Source organism: Gossypium raimondii, chromosome 3, assembly GCF_025698545.1.
Source record: "Gossypium raimondii isolate GPD5lz chromosome 3, ASM2569854v1, whole genome shotgun sequence".
NCBI lineage: Eukaryota > Viridiplantae > Streptophyta > Magnoliopsida > Malvales > Malvaceae > Gossypium > Gossypium raimondii.
In genome coordinates, this window is record NC_068567.1 from 61402025 (window position 1) to 61424735 (window position 22711).

General features: G+C 33.5%; 2 protein-coding genes across 3 annotated transcripts; one reads left to right on the forward strand and one right to left on the reverse strand.

Moving 5' to 3' along the window:
- Window positions 1-15106: 15106 nt before the first annotated feature.
- LOC105795314 (probable pinoresinol-lariciresinol reductase 3) lies at window positions 15107-17980 on the forward strand. 2 transcript variants are annotated; one of them, XM_012624884.2, is made up of 6 exons: window positions 15107-15357; window positions 15455-15589; window positions 16312-16549; window positions 16643-16846; window positions 16960-17093; window positions 17221-17980. In XM_012624884.2, exons 1-6 carry the CDS (start codon window positions 15178-15180, stop codon window positions 17242-17244), a joined length of 915 nt encoding a protein of 304 aa, XP_012480338.1. In that variant the 5' UTR covers window positions 15107-15177; the 3' UTR covers window positions 17245-17980. The 2 variants fall into 2 exon arrangements, with proteins under 2 accessions (XP_012480338.1, XP_012480337.1); XM_012624883.2 differs by lacking the exon at window positions 17221-17980 and having other exon boundaries at window positions 16960-17185.
- A 148-nt stretch (window positions 17981-18128) lies between these two features.
- LOC105795313 (adoMet-dependent rRNA methyltransferase spb1) lies at window positions 18129-22250 on the reverse strand. Its single transcript, XM_012624882.2, has 10 exons — window positions 21613-22250; window positions 21367-21525; window positions 21238-21284; window positions 20990-21146; window positions 20847-20908; window positions 20521-20719; window positions 20196-20285; window positions 19682-19824; window positions 19488-19602; window positions 18129-19406 (listed from the first exon to the last, which is right to left on the reverse strand). Exons 1-10 carry the CDS (start codon window positions 22132-22134, stop codon window positions 18342-18344), a joined length of 2559 nt encoding a protein of 852 aa, XP_012480336.1. The 5' UTR covers window positions 22135-22250; the 3' UTR covers window positions 18129-18341.
- Between the last annotated feature and the right edge of the window lie 461 nt (window positions 22251-22711).

Below are 22711 nucleotides of genomic sequence, written 5' to 3' on the forward strand. Positions count from 1 at the left end.
TTACCTATTATAAAAAAAAAAAGATTTGGACCTTTGAGACACTCAGCTTCATCTTCACCACAAACAGAAGTGAAGCTAGGAAATTTTTTTTGGGGAAATGCTGGAATTAAATTTTATATTTTTACAATAGTAAAAATATAATTTCACCATTTTAATAGCATATATTTTTTATAATTTTTAAAATATTAAATCAAAATTTTTATCATTCTGAAGAGGCCAGAGTACAATTTTACTTTTACTAATTTAAAATTTTATAAATTATAAAAATTCTAAATGAAATTTCTTCCATTTTAGAGGACTGCCTCTACCAATCTCTTAAATTTAAAAATATCGAACTTCTTAATATACTTCCAACGTTAGCTTTAAAATCCATGAGTCGTCAATGGGTCCTAAATATGTGGTCTGAAAATGATTGTCTGAAATATGTGGTCTGTCAGCCACAGGGATTAGAATTGAAGTGGAAAAATGACATCTATGGACGTGGATCACATATTATTTCATTAAAAAATTATAAAATTTGAATTTTGTTGAGAACGTGATTAATTGGATTAAATTGAATTTTAATTTGAAATATGAAAATAATTTGAATTTTAAAATGATTTAAAACAACTTGAGTTTGAATATTAAATCCAAATGAGAAAAAAAAGTACTCTAAAAAGGCCAGACCTGAAAAATCCGAATAACCCTCGTATTTTTAATATTAATTTACTGATTAGTCTAGTTGAATTTGGTATCATGAATCAACGGACATCAATTTATTTAATGAAACTGTATATAAAAACAAATCTTACAATAAATAAGTAAAATATGTTATAAGTTTTGTACTCTTCAAAATTTAGAATTTAATCATTATAATTTTATTTTTTTAAATTGATGTTAATTAAAACGTCATTTTTAATTACATGATTAACAAGTGATTTTTTTCAAAATATCACACCAACAAATTTAACAAAAATAATTAAGTGTATTAACAATTGGACTTAAAATTTGAAAAATAAAAATGTAAGAATTAAATTCCTAAAAATAAAAATATATAGACTAAACTTTAAATTTTTAAAAATACGTAAACTTCTGGCATATTTTAACCTATATTTATCTGCCATCAAATGATTTTTCATGTATTATTAAAAACAATTATTTTATTAATCACATAATTTCATGCTGTTTTTTGAGTTGTTTAATGCTTTTACATTGGTCACACATATTTATGTTGTGGTAGCACTAAAGCATTAAAAATTTGAATTTCGTGTTGGCCTAATGATTAAGGTGTTCACCGTCCGAGTTATAGTTTCGGTTTGAATCGTACTAGTCGCATTGCTATTAAGACTTTGCCCTCCTCTTATAATTCATCAAAGAATTTTGTTTGGTAGTGTAGAAAAGGGGAGGAGGAATTCATAAATGGGTTTAAATGCATTTTGATATTCACATTAGTGAAATATGTGTACCAAAACAACATAATTCAATGATCATAAAAAAAGAACCAATTTTATAAAATATTCTAGCTATAATATTTTGGTTCTATTTTCGGTTTGAGCCCTCTACTATATCGAAAATTGAAAGTTAATAATTTTACTGTAATTTGATTACTCTATTTTTATAATGTTATTAGCAGGTCTAATTTGAGAATATTATAGGTTATGATCATATTTGCTCTTTTTGATACAATGCTTAAAATTACCCATAGTCCCTCCCCAACCCATAAATACGAGGATAATGTGCTTTAGTACACTCGAGCTCCTATTCTTTTGCATTGACAATAATACTTATACCAATTGAGTTAAGACTCAATCGACAGTTAATTGAATTTCTTTGTTATGTGACGGAAAGATAACAAAAATTGAAGAAAAATTATTAAAGATTCATATTAATGGGAATCCACTTGACATGGACCGCTCCCCATTTTACAAAATATTTTAAAAGATACATTTGATCGACTCCACTGATAATGATAATGACATGGGCAGTCATTTTGTCAGAAATTCAAAGCGGTAGGTGGTAGGTGGGAAAGTGAAAAAATGTAAACTATTTTATGGGTTTTTTACCTAATTAGGATAGAAAAAAAAATTACTGAAATAGTATGTCAGAAAAAAAATTACCAAAATAGGTTACTTTTTCATTGGAGCCTATTAGATAGGCGCCAATGAATAAAATAATAATAATAAAAAAATTTTTAATTAAAATATAATTTTATATTTTTTTAATATTTTTAAAAAATACGGGTAAAAATACGGTCGGTTGGCGGGTGGCGCCTACCAAGTAGGCGCCAATGAAGGAGCCATTGGCGCTGGTTACAGGCTCCTTCATTGGCGCCTACTTGGTAGGCGCCACCCACCCAATTCAACCGATCAGATTTTTACCCGTATTTTTTAAAAAATATTAAAAAATATAAAATTATATTTTAATTTAAAAAAAATTTTATTATTATTATTTTATTCATCGGCGCCTATCTAATAGGCTCCAATGAAAAAGTAACCTATTTTGGTAAATTTTTTTTCTGACATACTATTTCAGTAATTTTTTTTTCTATCCTAATTAGGTAAAAAACCCTGAAACTCGTGCATTTAATTTAAAAAATGTTTTAATAATGCATGAAAAATTATTTGGCGGTGGCTTTAAAATCTTTAAATCTTTGCTTTTTAAAATTAAGGGTAAATTGTATCTAATGTCGTAAAATTATATTTTGATCATTTAATTTCAAAAGTTATAAATTGATTCTTGAAGTATTAGAAAGTTTCATATTGATTGTTCTTAACAAACGTTAAATATGAGAACAGTAAATTTTACAATTTGATCACTCTCAAGATTATTTAATATTTTTTTCATTAACCCAATAAAATAAAATGGTAAACCCATTCAATGTTTGTTGCACTGTTTATTCTAATCGAAAGCTCATCTTTCTCTTTCTTTCTGCAATTAATTTTTTTTTCATGAAATAGTTTTGAACATTAGGAATGTGTGAATCAAAATCAAAACAACTTTCCTTTCAATCTCCAACACTTACCATCAAATCGATTCAGATTTAAGGTTTTTCCTTTCTACTTATCAATGTGTACTAATCCACCGTATTGATTATAAAATTGTCACTTGGAGCAGCTCATTAACCCGATTAAAAAAAATTAACAATCCAACGACTTGGATAAAAAATATTGATAATTCAATAAATATTTTTATAACTTTTTTAAAATTAATTGATAAAATAGGGGTTTTTAACCTAATTAGGATAGAAAAAAAAAATTACTGAAATAGTATGTCAGAAAAAAAATTTACCAAAATAGGTTACTTTTTCATTGGAGCCTATTAGATAGGCGCCAATGAATAAAATAATAATAATAAAAAATTTTAATTAAAATATAATTTTATATTTTTTTAATATTTTTTTAAAAAAAATACGGATAAAAATACGGTCGGTTCGGGTCGGGTCGGGTGGCGCCTACCAAGTAGGCGCCAATGAAGGAGCCTGGTAACCAGGCGCCAATGGCTGGCCCCCCCCCCCCATGGTCTGCTGCTGCCATGCCATGCCATTGAAATTTTATTAAAACATTTTTTTTTGCTATAAGTAATAGCAAATGAAGCAAGCTCCAGACGGTAGAGAAGAAAAAAAGAGAGAAAGGAGAAGAGGAGAAGGAGAAGAAGGAGAAGAAGGAGAAGAGAAGAAGAAGAAGAAAGTTTATAAAAAGGTAATGTATTTTTAATAAATAATTTTGTTTATAAATTAATAAGTTTATAGTTTGTGAATTTTTAGTATATATTTTAGAAAATATTGTGAATTTTATGTTATTAATTATTAATTATAAATTATCTATATTTAGTGTTTATAGTTTAGATTAGAATTTTGTATGAATATTTTAAATTTTTGTATGAATATTATAATTTTTTATGAATATTATAATGTTGTATGAATATTGTAATTATTTTATAATTAAATTTGTATTTATAGTTTTGGATTAGTAATTTTTGTATGAATATTGTAATTTTGTATGAATATTATAAATTTTTGTATGAATATTGTAATAATATTATAGTTTTGTATGAATATTGCAATTTTTTGTATGAATATTGTAATTTTGTAATTTTGTAATTTTCTATGAATATTATATTTTTTGTATGAATGTTGTAATATTATAATTTTGCATGAATATTGCAATTTTTTGTATGAATATTGTAATTTTGTAATTTTGTATGAATATTATATTTTTTGTATGAATGTTGTAATATTATAATTTTGTATGAATATTGCAATTTTTTTGTATGAATATTGTAATATTGTAATTTTGCAATTTTTATGTATTTTGTTTACATTTTGAAACAGTTTTAAGAAATTTGAAATTCTTTTTTTACAGATCTAGTATTGAAAATGGAGAATCAGTTTTTTGTATGCGTTTATTTCGATGGAGAAATTTTAACAACTGTGGGATGTATATTTGAATGTCGCAAACAAGTAGCAATGAGATTTGATAGAAATATCTCATTTGATGATATGAAGGAAAAAATTAGTGAAAAATTTATAGACGTTGTGGGAGAAGGATATCAAGAGTTTTCTACAAGTTTCCAATATCAACAGATCCAATAAAATTTACCGAAATGGAACTTGTAGACGATGAAGACATGGAAATAATGGTCGCTCTTTATTGTGGGACTTCGAGTAACAAAAATGCACCGATTCAGTTATTTGTTGAGTTAGCCAGTGTGGAGGCAACTGAAGATCCCACTCCATTAGGTGAAGAAGATGGAGTTGAAGCGCCGTGTATGGTAGTTCCGGTATCGTATGTTGATAGTCAATCACCTATACATGGGATAAATATTGATCTTAATGCTGCAGCCGAGACTGATGTGGTTGGTGATGATGTATACTATAGTAGTGATCCTGTTGATTACGAAGTGGATAGTGAGAGTGATCCCGACGCAGACGAGGTCCCGGATGATATTGACGACGAAGGGTGAATGAGGATGGAAATGTTAATCGTCTTCAATCGAAACCAGATTCATCGACAGATACACAATAATCCTGGGGCACACATGTCTCGGATAGACCCGTCGCGCGCGGCAAATTGAGTTTCGGAGTACTCGAAATACCACATGGTTACCGAATGGGCATATATTATGATCCAGATGAGTTACGCGTGGGCCAGAGATTTGAAAGTAAGGAAGAATGTATGTTTGCGATTAAGCGGTATAGCATGAATATATCGGTAGATTACAAAGTCATCGAGTCCGAACCAACATTATATATTGGAGAGTGTTGGAGGTCGGCGAAAGGTCGCAATTGGCGTACGAAATGCATTTATGCAGAAGTCGCAGATGTGGGAAATACGAAAATTTGTGGAGCCCCACACATGCACTTCAACACGTCTGACAGAAGATCATCGAAAACTTGACTCCAAAACTATCTGTACATGCATCATGCCAATGGTGAAAGACATGCCGACCATTAAAGTTTCGGTACTGATTGCTGAAATACAAGCACGATTCCAGTATCGAGTATCATACCGGAAGGCATGGATAGCTAAACAGATGGCAATGGAGCAATTGTACGGAGATTTCGATGCATCGTACAATGAATTACAGAGATGGATAGCCGCCATGAGGGAACACGTACCGGGGACTGTAATTGAGTTGCAGACACGATCTTATGACGGTTCAAATGACCAACTACAATCGAGAAAAAGAATTTTCCATCGGATGTTTTGGACTTTTGATCAATGTGTGCGCGCATTTCCCCACTGCAAACCATTTGTGCAAGTAGATGGAACCTGGCTATATGGAAAATACACACAGATCTTACTTCTTGCGGTTGCTCAAGACTAACAGAACGAGCGTACTCCGATAGCATTTGCCATCGTCGATAAGGAGAACATGGAATCATGGGAGTTCTTTCTTACCAACTCGGAGGTATGTGATTAGCAATGATAATATTTGCATCATTTCCGATAGAGGAAAAGGATTAATTGCGACCATTAGGCGTTACGGTGTACCATGGCGATCTGCTTATCGCATCCGAAGACATCGCGCTAACTTCCAAATGAGATTATAAGAATGCAGATGGAAGAGACAAGTTGTGAGAATGGGTAAAGAATTACCTTATCTTTTAAATATAAGTTTTAATGTTTTAGAGCAATCAGAACTTAAATTTTTTCAATATATATGCAGTTGTCTGAGTTAGAGCCACACATTTTTCGCCAAAGAATGGCCCGGCTTGTAAGTGACATGGAGGGTCAAACCAACACATCTTTTCGGCAGTGGCTGGGTACCATGGAGCCGTGGCAATGGGCTCAAAGTTTTGACGATGGCTTTCGTTATGGTCAAATGACTACAAACTTAGTGGAGGGGATCAACGCTGTGTTATTAAAAACACGGCATCTTCCAATTTCATCTGTCTTCTCGGCAACGTTCTTCAGGTTGGCTACCTTGATGCCAAGAATGGGTCAGCAACAAGTGAACCAGACGGAGGCGGGCCATGTCTTTGTCGAAGGCATTAGGGATGCAATGGTTGTAAACCGTCGAATGGCAAGGTCGATGACAGTAGAAGTATATTCACGACATAATGAAACGTTTCGAGTTACAGAAACCATCGGTCGTCGACCCAGTATACCACCTAGGTCCTACGGAGTTGATCTCCGAAATAGACGGTGCGATTGTAGAAGGTTTCAAACACTTCATTTTCCATGTGCACACGTCGTGGCAGCTTGTGCTAAAGTTGGGCTCAATGTAGAACAATTTATAGATGAAGTGTACACCATCGAACGCACGTTACGTGTATGGGAAAACGAGTTCCCCGTGCTTCCTGACCTATCTACTTGGGAGGTACCTCCGGCGACCTTCGAGCTAGTCCCAGACATAAGGTTGCGTAGAAACCTGAAAGGTCGTCCGCAATCATCCAGAATCCATAACGAAATGGACATTAGGGAGAAATCTGACGGGAATTTGTGTGGCGTATGCAGATTACCCGGTCATAATCGAAGTAAATGCCCTCTCCGAAACTACCATGTTGGACAATCGTCTTAATCGAGTAGAAATTGATATGTACTTCATTACATAGATATGGTTTGAATCATAAAATTGTCTACAATTTGTTGCAGTTATGGAGACATTTTTAAACCATTGTAATTTTATTTAGATAAGAACTATCATTACATAAATATACGGGTGTTTATTACAAAACCCCTAAAATTGATGGTTTGATGGTGTGGTTCTAGGGGTATATTTTTGTGGAGCTCGACGACGACGTTGTGGGCGATTACGGTTATCAACATTCTCCTCAACAAAGATGTTGGGGTGTGTGGCTATAGACGAATAATCATATGTCTCAAATGCCATCGATGAACTTGATCCGGGAGGAGAGGAGTACGACGGCGGATATTGGCCAGAAGGAGCAGAGTACTGAGGTGGATACGAGGCCACAAAATAGTCACCGCCCCCTAATTCTGGATGATAAGAACTATCCCTAGAATGTAGTTCTGCCTTTCGCTCGCTCGCTCGCTCGCTCGCTCGCTCGCTCGCCCCTGCTCGCTCGTGCATGATGCAGATCTCCAATGGGTTGCGTAATTCGTGTCGTATACGGAGGGACTACAATCGACCGCCCATCAAACAGAAATGGTTTCCCTGTCTCACAGTACCACTGTATATACTCTAACGAGGGCTGCAAATCCGGAGCACGATCCATCTGAGGTACCATCCTGAACCGGTTGTTCCATATCGTGATATACTCTTCGTGCACTTCTTCCCAATTATCTCCATACCTCCCCTTCTTGCTCATCCCATGGATCTCCCCCAATTGTACTGGCAGTGTCGGGATTTACTGTATGCAACCGAACTGTCGGAGTACTCGATTGCCATGATACCACTCCACTACGTTAAAATTGATAATGGGTGCGCTAATACACCATAGGTTTGAGTGGACGCGGGCCGATGATGGCATAACTGCCATAATTTCTGGAGCAGAATACGGCATCCAAATGAACTGCACAATTAATAACGTTGTTATATTAACGCGGGTCGAGTGAGATAAAATAATAAAATTAAGTTTATATTCGAAAAACGTACCCCCTCTCCAGCATGATTCTCAATCATTAAACGATATATCGGAACCGACGGTGACCTCCCGATCCCTGGATTACTTCTCCACCTACGAAAACAAATTGTTAGAATAATATATTATAAAAAAAAGTCAACTAATTATTATAATGAGTAAAAATTCATCACCTATTAACGAGTGGAAATACATATGATTGATGACTAATAGATGCCAAGAATGGCATCCGGTAAAGTGCCCACGATCGCAGAAGATGAGGCATCCGCCAATGTCACCGAGAAGGATTTGTTGTCCGACAAAGTTCGTGATACGTAATGGCTAAAATCTGCGGACCCCAACCGTATGAACGATCGTTATGCAAATTGGATAATAAGGGTAAGTACATCAAGTGGACCTTCTTGCCGCTTGCATCCGCATGAGTACACCCCTATAAGGTGCATAATATAAGCTCGAACACCTGCATCACCTCCCGTTCATTAGCGATTACACTGCAAATGCTCAAAATTGGCATGTAGCCATGAAAATCTCAAACTGGTAAATTTCCCCTGACTTGGCGAGCGTCCAAGTAATTCATTGCAAAGGGTAGCCGGCCTAGAGATTGAACTTATGCCCGTGATCGCATTCCCGTCTATGGGAAGCCCGAGCTGTACTGCATCGTCCTCTAGAGTGACGGTACACTCTCCGCACGGCAGATGAAATGTGTGGGTCTCCGGACGCCATCGCTCGACTAAAGCGGAAATCAAGTCGTATCGCAGATCAAAGTCCGAATCAATGTCACGATCCGAACCCGCTAACTCTAAGTATGGTATTAGGCGTTCATTTGGTGAAACCCTACACTATTAACACAACCCTCAATGCGCATGATACGGACCACGACATTATTAAATTAGCAAAATAGTTAATACAATATAATTTAATTTAACAAATAACATGATTATCAAAATAAATTTTATTACCATCTCATTAATAGTACTTGATATGTGATTATTATTATTAATTAGAGAACCCATTTCCGCAAATCGCAATAAAAAAATGAATTCATTAATTTGTTTCAAAAATCAATAATTATTGTTAAATAAATACAAAATCAAATAAAATTTAATTATATAAAAGTTACATTATATAAAAATTAAATAAGTTAACAACAACTATATGATTAAAAAGTCAATTATTTTTGGTAAATTTTTTTCGACATCCTATTTCAGTATTTTTTTCTATATTATTGGTGTAAAAACCCAAACTTTTAATAAAATGATTTTTAATTTTTTATAATTAAACTTTTAATGAAATGATTTTTAATTTTTTATAAACTTTATATGTTAAGCTCACCAAATACTAAACTAAACACAACAACTTATAGCTTAATCCTAAATTGCTAATAAATTAAATTTTAAATAATTACAAACACAAAATATTGTGAATTTTTCCCAAATTACTAACAAATTATTTATAAACTAATTACAATATTCATACAAAAATTGCAATATTACAATATATCCTCACATTACAATATTCATGCAAAATTACAATATTACAAATATTCATACAAAAAATTGCAATATTCATACAAAATTATAATATTACAACATTCATACAAAAAATATAATATTCATACAAAATTACAAAATTACAATATTCATACAAAAAAATTGCAATATTCATACAAAACTATAATATTATTACAATATTCATACAAAAATTTATAATATTCATACAAAATTACAATATTCATACAAAAATTACTAATCCAAAACTATAAATACAAATTTAATTATAAAATAATTACAATATTCATACAACATTACAATATTCATAAAAAATTATAATATTCATACAAAAATTTAAAATATTCATACAAAATTCTAATTTAAACTATAAACACTAAATGTAGATAATTTATAATTAATAATTAATAACATAAAATTCACAATATTTTCTAAAATATATACTAAAAATTCACAAACTATAAACTTATTAAATTATAAACAAAATTATTTATTAAAAAATACATTACCTTTTTTATAAATTTTCTTCTTCTTCTTCTTCTTCTCTTCTTCTTCTTCTCCTTCTCCTCTTCTCCTTTCTCTCTTTTTTTTTTCTCTACCGACTGGAGCTTGGTTCATTTGCTAATACTTATAGCAAAAATAAATTTGTTTTGAAGAGACATTTCAATGGCATGGCAGCAGCAGCAGACCATGGGGGGGGCAGACCCATTGGCGCCTGGGTACCAGGCTCCTTCATTGGCGCCTACTTGGTAGGCGCCACCCGACCCGACCCGACCCGACCGTATTTTGACCCGTATTTTTTTAAAAAAATATTAAAAAAATATAATATTATATTTTAATAAATTTTTTTATTATTATTATTTTATTCATTGGCGCCTATCTAATAGGCTCCAATGAAAAAGTAACATATTTTGGCAAATTTTTTTTCTGACATACTATTTCAGTAAATTTTTTTTTTCTATCCTAATTTGGTAAAAAACCCTAGTTATTGAACTTGACAATTGTTCCCATTTTGGGCCCTAAATTTTTTTTATCTATGTTAATCCTTGATATTTCCTTGAAAACCCTAAAGTTTACGCTCTAATGTGGGAGCAAATGCCAAGTTCAAGGATTAACTTGTATAAAAGAAAGTTCATGTAACAGTCCATTTTCAGTGAAATCAGAATAGTGATTTTAGGACCACAAATCTGAAGTTGAAAAAAATTATTTTTATTATTATATGGTTTACAGTATGATAGAAATACCGTATTAAAATTTTGTTAAGAAATTTTACTGTTTACATACATAATTTGATGAAAAGGACTAAATTGCATTAAGTACAAAAGTTGATTTCTAATAGCTATTGGTATTAAATAGCTACAGAATTTGAAATTGGAGGTCCTTATATAGTAAATAGACCATTAAGGTGGTTAGTGGATAAGTATGAATAGTCATCATTGAAAATTTCATGAAATATTAAGGTTAATTTTGGAAATTAATGATTAAAGTTATAATAAAATAAACAAATAAACAAATATCATCTATTATCATCATCTACCATAAAAAAAAAAACAATCTAGCTATGGAAGCTTGAGATATTAGCAAGCTTGTTTTGCTTAATTAGGTATGTATTATTGTCCTGTTTTTAATGATTTTTATGTTTCGAGATCTTAGTAGCTAATTTACCTAACTCGGGATTAATTTGTAAAACAGTTAAAGTATTAGGGTTTTGCTTTTAATGATTATGCTTGAATTTTGAAGCTTTATAATAGAAAATGAAAGGTTGTTGTTAGATAAACAATTTTGTAAAAAGAATTTTGATGAAATTATCAATTAGGGATTAAATTGAAAAAGATGATAAATTTATGGTAAAATTATGAAATTTTGAATTATGTGGGCTGCTATTAATATGTGTAAGGATTAAACTGCATGAAAGTCATTTTCCGAGCCTAGGGACTAAATTGCAATAAATTAAAAGTATAGGGGTAAAATAGTAATTTTCCAAAAAATATGTGTTGGACTAAATTGAATGAGAATTATATTGAATTGAGTTAAATTTGTTCGTATAGATTCAGTTAGACCTAATACGGAGTTAGATCGAGACAAAGAAAATATATCGAATTAGTCGCATTCGTATCTAAATACATTGTCGAGGTAAGTTTGTGTAATTAAAGTGTATATTTATATGTGTTTAATTGAATTATTGTTTGTGAATTGTATAATTTCCATGAATAAATATCAGTTGTATATTTGACAATTACCGAGCCCCGTTTGAACCTTATGAAATTTGTAGGATACAAATGACATGTCATTAGGGTTACCAATTTGGTTGGGGTCTTGCATGTGTTGCAGACACACCACAACTTGCGTGAGCTTCTCGTTATACAGCTCGCATGAGCTTCCCGTTATTCAGCTTGAAAGAGCTTACTGTTTACAACTCGTATGAGCATACATGAATATGAATTGACGGATTACAATTTAGTACACCTCGTGTGTACTACCCGTGTATCCAACGGTATTTTAAATAGTTCAACGGGTACAGTTTTGTTATGAAATCATATGAGTTTGATATGGACTATTACCGGTATATACATGAAATACATGAAATGTGATTATTTGATTAATTCAACCATGTGTGTTGGATCTTATATGTGATTTTCATGGCTATTATGTTGATGATCATGTGTTTAGGCTTTGGCCAAATTGGTTGAAATAAACTATGTTTATTTACCTATTTTATGGAAATATGGTATGTTAAATTTTGTATTATACGAACTTACTAAGCTTAAATGCTTACTCTATGTTATTTTCCATGTTTTATAGTAATTCGGAAGCTTGTTCGGGTTGGAAGCTGGTCGGAGCTATTTCATACTATCCGTCGGCTCTATTGGTACTTTTAGAAAATAAATTTTGGTTATAATGACATGTATAGGTTAATTTGGCCAATGTTGGCATATACGGGTTTTGTTGAGACTAGCCACTTGAATGGCTTGTGCTTGGTATATTTTGATGCATATATATAAGTGACTTTGTCATGTTTGATGCATGAGTGATATGGTAGAATGAAAGGAAGTAAAATGTGGTTTGAATATGCATACATGAATTTGGTCATCTAGGTAAATATGGATATTTGGTTGACGTATTATTAATTTGTCATTTGAGGTGCCTAATGACATATTGGTTGTATGTTATGATATTACATGTTTAAGACTTGTTTTTAGCTTGTTTTGAATGCCTTGTTATTGGCTTGTTGATATGTAAATTGTTGTGTTCAGGTTGATCCAAATTGGGAGAGAAATGTGGCCTAGAAAATGGCCTATTTTCGTCCACATGAGCAGAGACACGGGCGTGTGTCTCATTGTGTGTGACACACGGCTAGGTGACACGGCTGTGTGTCCCATGTATCTTTAAAATTGTGCAAGTCAATATGTTCAACACAGCCTAGCACACGGGCGTGTTATTTGGCCGTGTTACCCAAGTTAGAGAGTTACACGGGCACAGACACGGGCTGTGACACGACCATTTGTCCCTATTTTGAATGCCTACATGACCTGAGACACGGGCGTGTCTCCTGACCGTGTGAGTCACACGGTTTGGCCACACGGCCGTGTGTCCCCTGCAACTTTGAAAAACTTCAATGTTTTTCGAAAAAAATTCTTTGAGTATCCGAACTAGTCTCGACTTGTTTCCAACGTGTATTTTAGGTCTCGAGGGCTTGTATAAGGGACAATATGTTTAATTTTGATTGGTTTATGAAATGGATGTTATATGATATGAAATGTCTGTTTATTTGATCTGTAAACTCTGGTAATACTCTGTAACCTTATTATGACGATGGATTTGGGTTAGGAGTGTTACAGTTCAAGCCCCAATGTGAGAAGAATTGATTAGTTTGAGCCCCAATACGAGGACAATTGCTAAATTCAGGGATTAATTTGGACAAAAAAAGTTCAAACCCCAATGTGAGAACAATTACTTAATTTAAGCCTAACATAAAAATAATTGCCAAGTTTAAGGACTAACTTAGACAAAAAAAAGTTCAGACATCAACATGAGAATTATTGTCAACTTAAGGCTCCAAGATTTAATTCCAAAAAAAATGAAAAAATTGATTAAATTGTAAAAATTTTAACGATACTGATAAATGATAATTCACATTTAGTCCATAATTTTTTTAAAAAAGATTAAAAAATTATTAAAAAAATTTAACCTTTTTTAAGTAAGGTGTAGTCTTCAATGTCATTGTTGAATGTTGATAACGTGGAAGACATGAGGCCATTTATGGCTCAAATATACAGGGATAAGTCAACATTTAGTCCTTGAACCTAGTTTTTTTTTTCTTAAATTGGTTCTTAATTTTTTTATATTAGTCCTTGAACTTATATTTTTTCCTAATCTGGTCCTTGTGATTAGTTAGCAAATTGCAAGAGGACAAAAATGTTGCTTTATCCCGAATATATATATATTGAAAGAATGGTTGAAATATTAAAGGGTAACCTACGCCTTGTTAGTCACACTAAAATTAAATCATTCTTATTTTAGTCACTCGAAATTTTATTGTTAATTTGATCACTACCGTTAATTAAATTGACCAAATTAATCACTTCACTGTTAAATTTCACATAATACTCTTATATAATTTTTCAATTTTTCTTTCTTTATTTTTTTCATTCATTTTTTCTTCCATTCTCTCCTCTCCCATTTCTCATATTCTTCCTTTCCTCTCTTGCTTAAACACATCTCGACCTTAATATTTCAATCATTCTTTCGATATATATATATATATATATATATATATATATTTGGATTAAATCATAAACTTAGTTTTTAGATTTTCAATAGTTCAATAATTGTTTTGTATCTTTTTGAAGTTAAATGATCAAAATGTAAATTGATTAATAGTTTAATAACCTTTAGTGTAATTTACCCCAAAAATTGAATGAAGAAAAAAACAGAAAATTTAAAGAAAAAAGAGAAAATGATAGCATTCTATTAAATTTAAGGATGGAATGGCCAATTTGATCAATTTAATTAATGATGGTGATAAAATTAACTTTTTTAGTGACTAAAATAAAATAAACTAATTGTAGAGAGATTAACGGGTAATTTACCCAATATTAAATTATAACCCACCTATCAAACAAAACAATAAAAATAAAAATAAAATTTAAGCCATTGAAATTCAACAAATTATCATAAAAGAAGTGCTTAAACCACAATTTAATACAATATTTTAAAGCCCAAAACAGCCAAATTTATTCCTTTTTCCTATTAAATGGGTAAATTATAAAAATAGTCACTTTTGTTTATCAAAGATATTTTAATTATTTATATGTGAAATTTTATATTTTAGTCACTTACGTATATTATTGTTTTGTTACGAAGTAGTCACTCTACTGTTAAATTCCGTTAAAACCTATTTGGACTACTACGTAAGACTGCCGTTAGGGAGCTAACGCAGCTTAATAGTTGAATGACCACTTCGTAATAAAACGATAATTTAAGTAACTAAAACGTAATATTTTAGACTAAGTAACTAAAATGTAATGGAGGGAAAAGAACCGACTGTTTTTGTAGTGTAACCAAAAAAGTATTATTCTTCTCAAATTCACTTACAAAGACCCATGCCGTTAAAAACAAAGGTTTCTCCCCATTTCTCCATCAATGGAGAAGAGTAAAGTCCTTATAATAGGAGCAACTGGAAGATTAGGTTACCATTTAGCTCAATTCAGCCTTCAATTTGGTCACCCAACTTATATTCTCATAAGAGATTCTTCTTTAAATGACCCCAACAAAGCTCAAAAACTCAACTTTCTCTCCACTGCTGGTGCCATTCCCCTCAAGGTAACATTTTTTCAGCTTTTTCCTACTTCTTTTAATCATTTATTAATACCCAAAGGACTGGTTTTTAATTTTGAATTTTCAAAAATTGGACTTTCAGGGTTCACTTGAAGATGAAAATAGTCTCACGGAAGCAGTGAAACAAGTGGATGTAGTTATTTGTTCAATCCCATCAAAACAAGCTCTTGATCAAAAACTACTTCTTAAGGTTATTAAAGAATCTGGGTGTATTAAGGTTAGTAACCCTTCAATTCATTTTGGATATTGTCTTTGAAGATTGCCCCTTTTTTAAATTGGCGAAATGGGACTTTTAGGAATCAAGAAAGGTTTTTTTTTTATGGAACCCTAATTTTATATTGGTTTTAGATTTTAGAAAGTTTTGATGATTTCATTGTAATTTGTGAATCTCTTGGATTAAGCTAATAGTAGAATATAAACCCTAAAGTGTTCATCTTGTTTGAATACAATAATTGCAATGGTTTAGACTATGAAAAGGGTGTACTTTAAAGGTCCCTCCATATCAAATTAGTCTCACTACTATTAAGTGGATCAATTTAGTACTTGTACTATCAAAATGAAACAAATAAGGACAAGTTAGAATAGAGTTAATATTTATAAAGCTTTTATGGTTTTGTAAATGAAAAGTTTCATTTGGAATTGAACTGCAATTGGAAAAACATAATTTTCAAGACACTTTTATACCGTAAATGTTAATTCTATTACAATTTGGACTTATTTGATTCCTCTTACAGGGATTAAATTGATTCATTTACTAATAGAGAGACTAATTTGATTTGTTCCTATAATACAAGGACCTCCAAGGTACTTTAACCCTATGAAAAGGTTTAATAATGGTATTGTTATTTGTGAATCTTTTGGATTAGCTGCTAATAATGAAATATCAATCATCTAAGTTCATGTACTCATATTTGAACTCAATAATTGCAATGGGAACAGAAGTTCATTCCTTCTGAGTTCGGTGTAGATCCCAACAAAATTCAGATATATAACCTGGCTCATCGTTTCTATGCTGGAAAAACTGAGATTAGACGTCTTATAGAAGCTGAAGACATTCCTTATACTTACATTTGCTGCAACCTATTCATGGGTTATTTACTTCCATCGTTAGCTCAACCTGGTTTAAAGGCTCCCCCGAGGGACAAGGTCACTATTTTCGGAGATGGAAATGCTAAAGGTTTGCTCATGGCCTGCTAGGGTTAATATATTCGTGTTTTGATATGGACATTAGGACATTTATGAAGCAATGTGCTTTTTCTCTTTCTTGCAGCCGTCTTTGTGAAGGATGTTGACGTTGCTGCATGCACCATCAATGCCATAGATGATCCTCGAACGCTTAACAAGACATTGTATTTGAGACCCCAAGGGAATGTATACTCCATCAATGAGCTTGTAGCAATGTGGGAGAATAAAATTGGTAGGGAACTCGAGAAGATTCATGTACCGGAAGAGGAGCTTCTTCTGAAAATCAAAGGTATGTATAATGTGCCATTATAGAAGGAACCGTCATAGCTATTTTTTGAGTTATTGCTAGTTTGATTCTAGTTTTGATATGTATTAAACTCGGGTTGATTGCGGAATTTGCAGAGAGTTCATATCCGGACAACTTGGAGATGATTTTCATATATTCTGCCTTTGTGAAAGGAGATCATACATATTTTGATATTGATGAGTGTGGGGTTGATGGGACTAAACTCTATCCACACTTGAAATTCACTACAGTTAGTGAGCATTTAGATACTTTAGTGTGAATAAATCATTACTTTATAAACCAACTTTTTGGTGTTAAATTCTAACAAATTCCTTTTTGTTACTTTTTTTCCCTTTTGTCAAATTTCATTAAAATAGTCTCTTGATACAAAGAGATTGTAGTGGATTGTGACGATTTACCCCGTGGACGAAGAGCTGTAAGGATGGTAGGATGGTAGGATTGTGGGTTGCCAGAGAAGATCGGAGAGGGGGAGAAGAGAGAGTATGTTGGTCCCTTTATCAGGTTAATTACTTTTAATCATTTTCAAGATGTCATGTGTTGTCCATTGACCTACTGATATCTTATCATCATAGGTATGAGCTGTTATGCCAAGACAACGAGTATGTGTAATGTGTGAGCATGGTATAGGGTCGTAAGGTCATGGGTTTTCTAGTGTTTTCAACTCACGAGATGATCCCTCTTAATCAAGGATATTGACTCACGAGGTCAAGAAAACGTGTGGTATAACTAGATCAAAGAAAGCAACAACTACCATTCGTCCACCAGAGCTTATAGCAAGAGAATCAAATCTTGCAAAGATGGTTTCAGTCACTTGACAAGGAAAACCCTAGTCATCACGTTGGTACCCATAAGGAAGCAGGCAACGAAAATGCTAACAGTGAATGAACAAGCAAACACCCCTTAATCAAAGGAATTGGGGTCAAAACAAAGCATGATGATCGGCACAAAACCTGGCAACCCCAAAGTTGAAAGAATTGGGGTCAAAATAAAGCACGATGATCGGCAATATTTTTTAAACCGGATCGATAATTAAATCGATCAAATCACTAATTTACCGATCTGATCAATCTGATAAAAAATTATTAAAAATTCAAAAACTAAAATATCTCAAGTCAATTGATTTATATTGATTCCACTTTTTAGATCCAACTGATTGATACAGGGCATGGAGGCAAATATATACATAACAAAGTAATAAAACTACATGTGCATTAGGCATTAGCTGGACGTACATTTTGCAAGCAAAATATATCAGGCACTTAAATACATAACAAAATTGACTGCCAATAGATAAACGGCAATATTTATGCCGCAAATGGAACAGGCAAATTACACTTTGAATCAGCAAACACTCAAAAAAGCATCGTACTTTCAATTTAATCTATCAGGTGTCAACCACAACAAAAGAAAACAGTTCCTAAATGTAATTTATTGTTCAATTTTTTATCTAAAATTGCATCTTTCAAAACTTGTTCTTTCATGCATGGCCACCTTTGTTTTTGTTTCCCTTCCTCCCTGAAGCCTTGCTAGAACCTTTACCTTTCTTATCAGCTTTACCATTCTTTCCCTTCTTTGAACTGCCTTTTCCGGATTTACCCGTTGCTCGTGCCCTAGCATCCTTCTTCATCCGTCGATCAACAAGGACTTTCCCCTTGCCAGCCCTAACTTGAACCCCTTTCTTCGCGACCACGTATTCCCTTTGGGGCTTTTTGGGTGTAGCCTTCTTGTAGAGTTGTTCAATTTGCTTCCTCTTTGACCTTTCGGAGATGTCAGCTTGGTCTGAAATACTGTTTGCTTTCTGCCGTACCTTTTCGAGCTTTTTCATTGCAATCCGCTTCTTTCGAGCTTTTGCCTCTGCAACTTTCTTAGCTGGTCGAGCATTGATCTCTTTGAATTGTGCACGCATTGCAGCAATCTCTTCTTTTGTAACGGGCTTAATTGGTTGGCGATGCCTCTTTTCCTCCTCTAAGAACCATTTCGGTAAACCGTCATCATCAAACATATATTTATTATAAGCATCATCAAGAATTTGATCCCTTTGCTTTTTCCTTAGCATCTTCTTAGCACAAGCTAATATCTCAGCTTTCGTTTCAACATCGTCATCCTCTGAGTCATCTGAAGATGAGTCGTCACTTGAATCTGTAGCCGGTGCTGGGACAATCTCAAAATCGTCCTCTGCTTTAGAAGCACCCTGGAGTTTGGTGCTTTTGGGGCCGGCAGCATTGTTTACTTTCTTCTCCTTGGCCTTGTCAGGAATAGAAGTTTTTTCATCCTGCTTTTTCTTTGCTTTCGACTTCTCAGGAATAACCGGCTTTTCATCTCGATTATCGACCTCCATTTCATCACCACTGTCATACTTCCCTAAATCCCCCTGCTCCACAGCTTCACCAAAAATATCCTGACTGAACCACCTGTTTGTAATTTCCTCCTCAGTTGGTCCTTCCCCATTGTCTAGTGATACCATAAGAGGATTTGCTTCAAGATCAGCCACATCCTTGTCTGAATCATGATCGGAAATCATAACATCATCGTCATCACCACCCTGAACAGCCCAAGAAGGAAAATTCAATTAAGGGATCGGGATATAGAAAAGTTCTCTAGACACGCTTTAAGAGCTTCATACCTGCAATTGCTCATAGGCTTGTTTCACACGCTTCCTCTGCTTTGTTTTCCCGTCCTTTTTGGCCGCATACTCTTCATAAGCGTGATCAAGGATCTCTTCGATTCTTTCATCATATCTAGCATTAAAATTACAAGGTTAACATACAGAGACATTATAGAAATTATGTATCCTGGACATGAAAAGCAGATACCAACCTTCTTCGTTCTTCGTCAGAATCGATATCACTGAATGACTCATCTTCAGTGTTCTCTTGGTTTTCTTCATCTTCGCTACCCCTTACATCAACATTCCCATCATCATACTCGTTGGAATCAACAGCCGCAAGATCTTTCTTACCCTAAAGGCAGCAATAGATTAGCATCAATAAAAAATTCTGCAGAAGTAAAAAGATGAACGTATAAAGGGTTGTCATGATGTCATTTAGAAAACCCAAGCACCATTTAAGTAAAACAGAAAGATCCCAATGCGTAAATGGAAAATATGTTAAGATCAAAACCGGCTTCTAATCAGAAATGGCATATTAATACCCAAGAAGATCAAACATCAACTATGCCTAGGTCATGCCCATTACAAAGGGGCTTACAAAGGTTAATCATCAACTTGCCTCTGGTTCAAATGACATAACTTCAGCCTTAAGTTCAGTTGCATTTAGTGGTTACGAAACATTGGAGTTATCCGATTTTATGTCTTCAGTGATGAAAAACGAACCTTAATAGAAGAAAGAGAAAACAACTCATGATCAACATAACCGTCTTCCAGGGCATCGATTTGCATTCCCGTTGCCTTCCGTGATTTGTCCTGCAGAACAGTGAGGTAAAAAATCAGCAACAAAACAAGTGCGAAAGGCAACATAATACAGTTTGGAGTAGGAACATGAATTCTGACAAAAAGGGCTATAAGAAAAGCTAATCATTGGTATAATCATTTAATTTACTATCATGTAGAAACATAATCATTGGTATAAACACAAAATTCAATCCATTTCATGATTTTGTCATGTAGGGATGAGGGTTTTCTCAAATGAGGAATAAACCTTTGCCTGTCTTTTTGCGAGAAGCTTCTTCTCTCTTTTCTTCTTACGCTCCATGGCATACGTGAGCTCCTCCATCTCATTGAGTAACTTATCATCTTCATTCTCCTCATCCCCTTTATTGACATCAGTAACAGTACTAGGAGTAGGAGTAGGAGTAGCCTTTTCAGGAGACAAAGCTTTTCTCAATTGCATCCGCCACCTACACGACAATCAAATATCAAATCAAGGTAATCAAGTCACCTTAATACATGTCACATTCATGCGCATTTTCATATTATCACAAAAATTTCAAAAGGTAGGACTTCAAAAGGAAACATGTTACTTACTTCAAAAGGTACTTGAAATCTTGCTTTCCTAAAACACGCAAATCATCGCAAAGAGCTTTGACCTGTCAAGCAGAAGCAAAGTAAGTAATCACAAGTAAACTTAAGGCAAGCCAAAACAATAGCAATACTGATACGATAATCACCTCTTCTGTGGTGGAGCTGTGATCCTTAATAGGCAATGAAGCCGGATCCGCAAAGGTTATGGAAGTAACCGAACCAAGGATTTCGAGAGGAGAATCGGACCAAATGAAGTCAGCAGCAGTAGACGCCTTCTTCGAGATTGTCTCTCCATCTTCATAACTGTAATGGAAAACCAAGCATAACCAGAGGAATCAATAACAATGAGAACAAAGCAGTCGAATTGCTGTATGAAAAAAAGGGAAAAGATTACCCATCACGGTGTCTCTTTTGTTTCGATACCCTAAGTACATCAATCACCTACATCAATCATCAAACATAATGAGCAAAAGATACAATCAAAGTTTAGCCTTTTAAAGAGATTTTGAAACATAAAACAAACCTTCTTTTGTGGCTCTGTTGATCCTTGAAACAAATGTTTAACATCAAGAAGACGTGGATCAATCTTTGCAGGGGCTTTATACTTTAAACCCAAAAGATAAATCTCAGCTGATGCTGAACGACTAGCTGCTGGTTTATCAACTTCAACCTTCTCAAATAACTACAAAAAAGACCAAACCAAATCAAACCCAAACCTTAACAGACAGATTATAACTATGTTTTTTAAACAAATGAATAAAATTATTACCTGTTTGAGACAATAAAGAACAGAACTGTAATCTTGGGACCTAAAAATCTTGGTAACAAAAGTGCCTTTAGGGGCTAAAAACTGGGTAGCCAACTTAACAGAATCAATAACCAAAGCATTTTGACTCATTGCTTCTTGAGCCCAAGCTCCACCAACATTAGGTGACCCATCATGCAAAATAACATCAAAAGCCATAACACCATGTTCTTCCATCACCCGTTTAACCTTGGATTTGCATTCGGATTTAGTTATGTCTTGTTGGAGAGCGACAGCACCTCGTATAGGAGCGATGGGAACGAGATCGAGGCCCAGCACGAGGCTGCCGACGGGAACACGTTGTACCGCGACTTGCATCCAACCACCGGGAGCGGCGCAAAGGTCGAGAACGGCGTGGGCTGATTTTAGGAAGGAGAATTTGGAATCGAGCTGAACTAATTTCCATGATGCTCGAGAACGGTAGCCGTGTTCTTTGGCTAATTGATAGTACTTATCTAATCTATGCTTTCCCTTCACTTTACCCATAGCTTCAGTAAGTTCGAAAAAGGCAAAGAAGAAGAAGCTACAGCAATAGCAACCAAATGAAGACGGTAGAGAATTAGGGTTTATATATTTCTACAATTGAATACATGGGGTTTAGGGTTTTTTTTTTTTTTTTTTATGGTTGGTTTTGGGCTTGATGGATTTTTTATATAATATTTTTTGGGTAAATTTCACTAGTAATTACTTTTTTACCATTTAACTATAAAAATTACAAACTTGTTATTAACGAAAGATAACTCGTAAGCTTTTAAAATTGCTATTATACAAATTATTTCAAATCAATACTAAATGGATATAATTTATAAATGTTAAGGCTTAAAATTACTATTATGTCAATTTTAAAAGCTACGACCGTTAGTAAATTAGTGACCAAAAAAGTAAAATTGAATAGCTAGAGATCATTTTGTAATTTTTCCTATTCATTTTGTAATTTTTCCTATTCAGATATTCACGACCAAGAAGTACTGGATTCTCTTTCGGATAGGTCCTAAAAGGAGAAGGAAAGCTAATTCACCCAACCCAATAGTACCCATTTTTGGAACGTCCAGTGCCAAAGTCA

Coding starts and splice junctions, on each gene's coding strand:
- LOC105795314 (XM_012624883.2), top strand. CDS start 15,178: ATGGAGAAGAGTAAAGTCCTTATAATAGGAGCAACTGGAAGATTAGGT. Junction 15,590..16,311: donor AAGAATCTGGGTGTATTAAG/GTTAGTAACCCT, acceptor CAATGGGAACAG/AAGTTCATTCCTTCTGAGTT. Junction 16,550..16,642: donor CGGAGATGGAAATGCTAAAG/GTTTGCTCATGG, acceptor TCTTTCTTGCAG/CCGTCTTTGTGAAGGATGTT.
- LOC105795313 (XM_012624882.2), bottom strand. CDS start 22,134: ATGGGTAAAGTGAAGGGAAAGCATAGATTAGATAAGTACTATCAATTA. Junction 21,285..21,366: donor CAACAGAGCCACAAAAGAAG/GTTTGTTTTATG, acceptor TGATTGATGTAG/GTGATTGATGTACTTAGGGT. Junction 21,147..21,237: donor CAAAAGAGACACCGTGATGG/GTAATCTTTTCC, acceptor TTTCCATTACAG/TTATGAAGATGGAGAGACAA.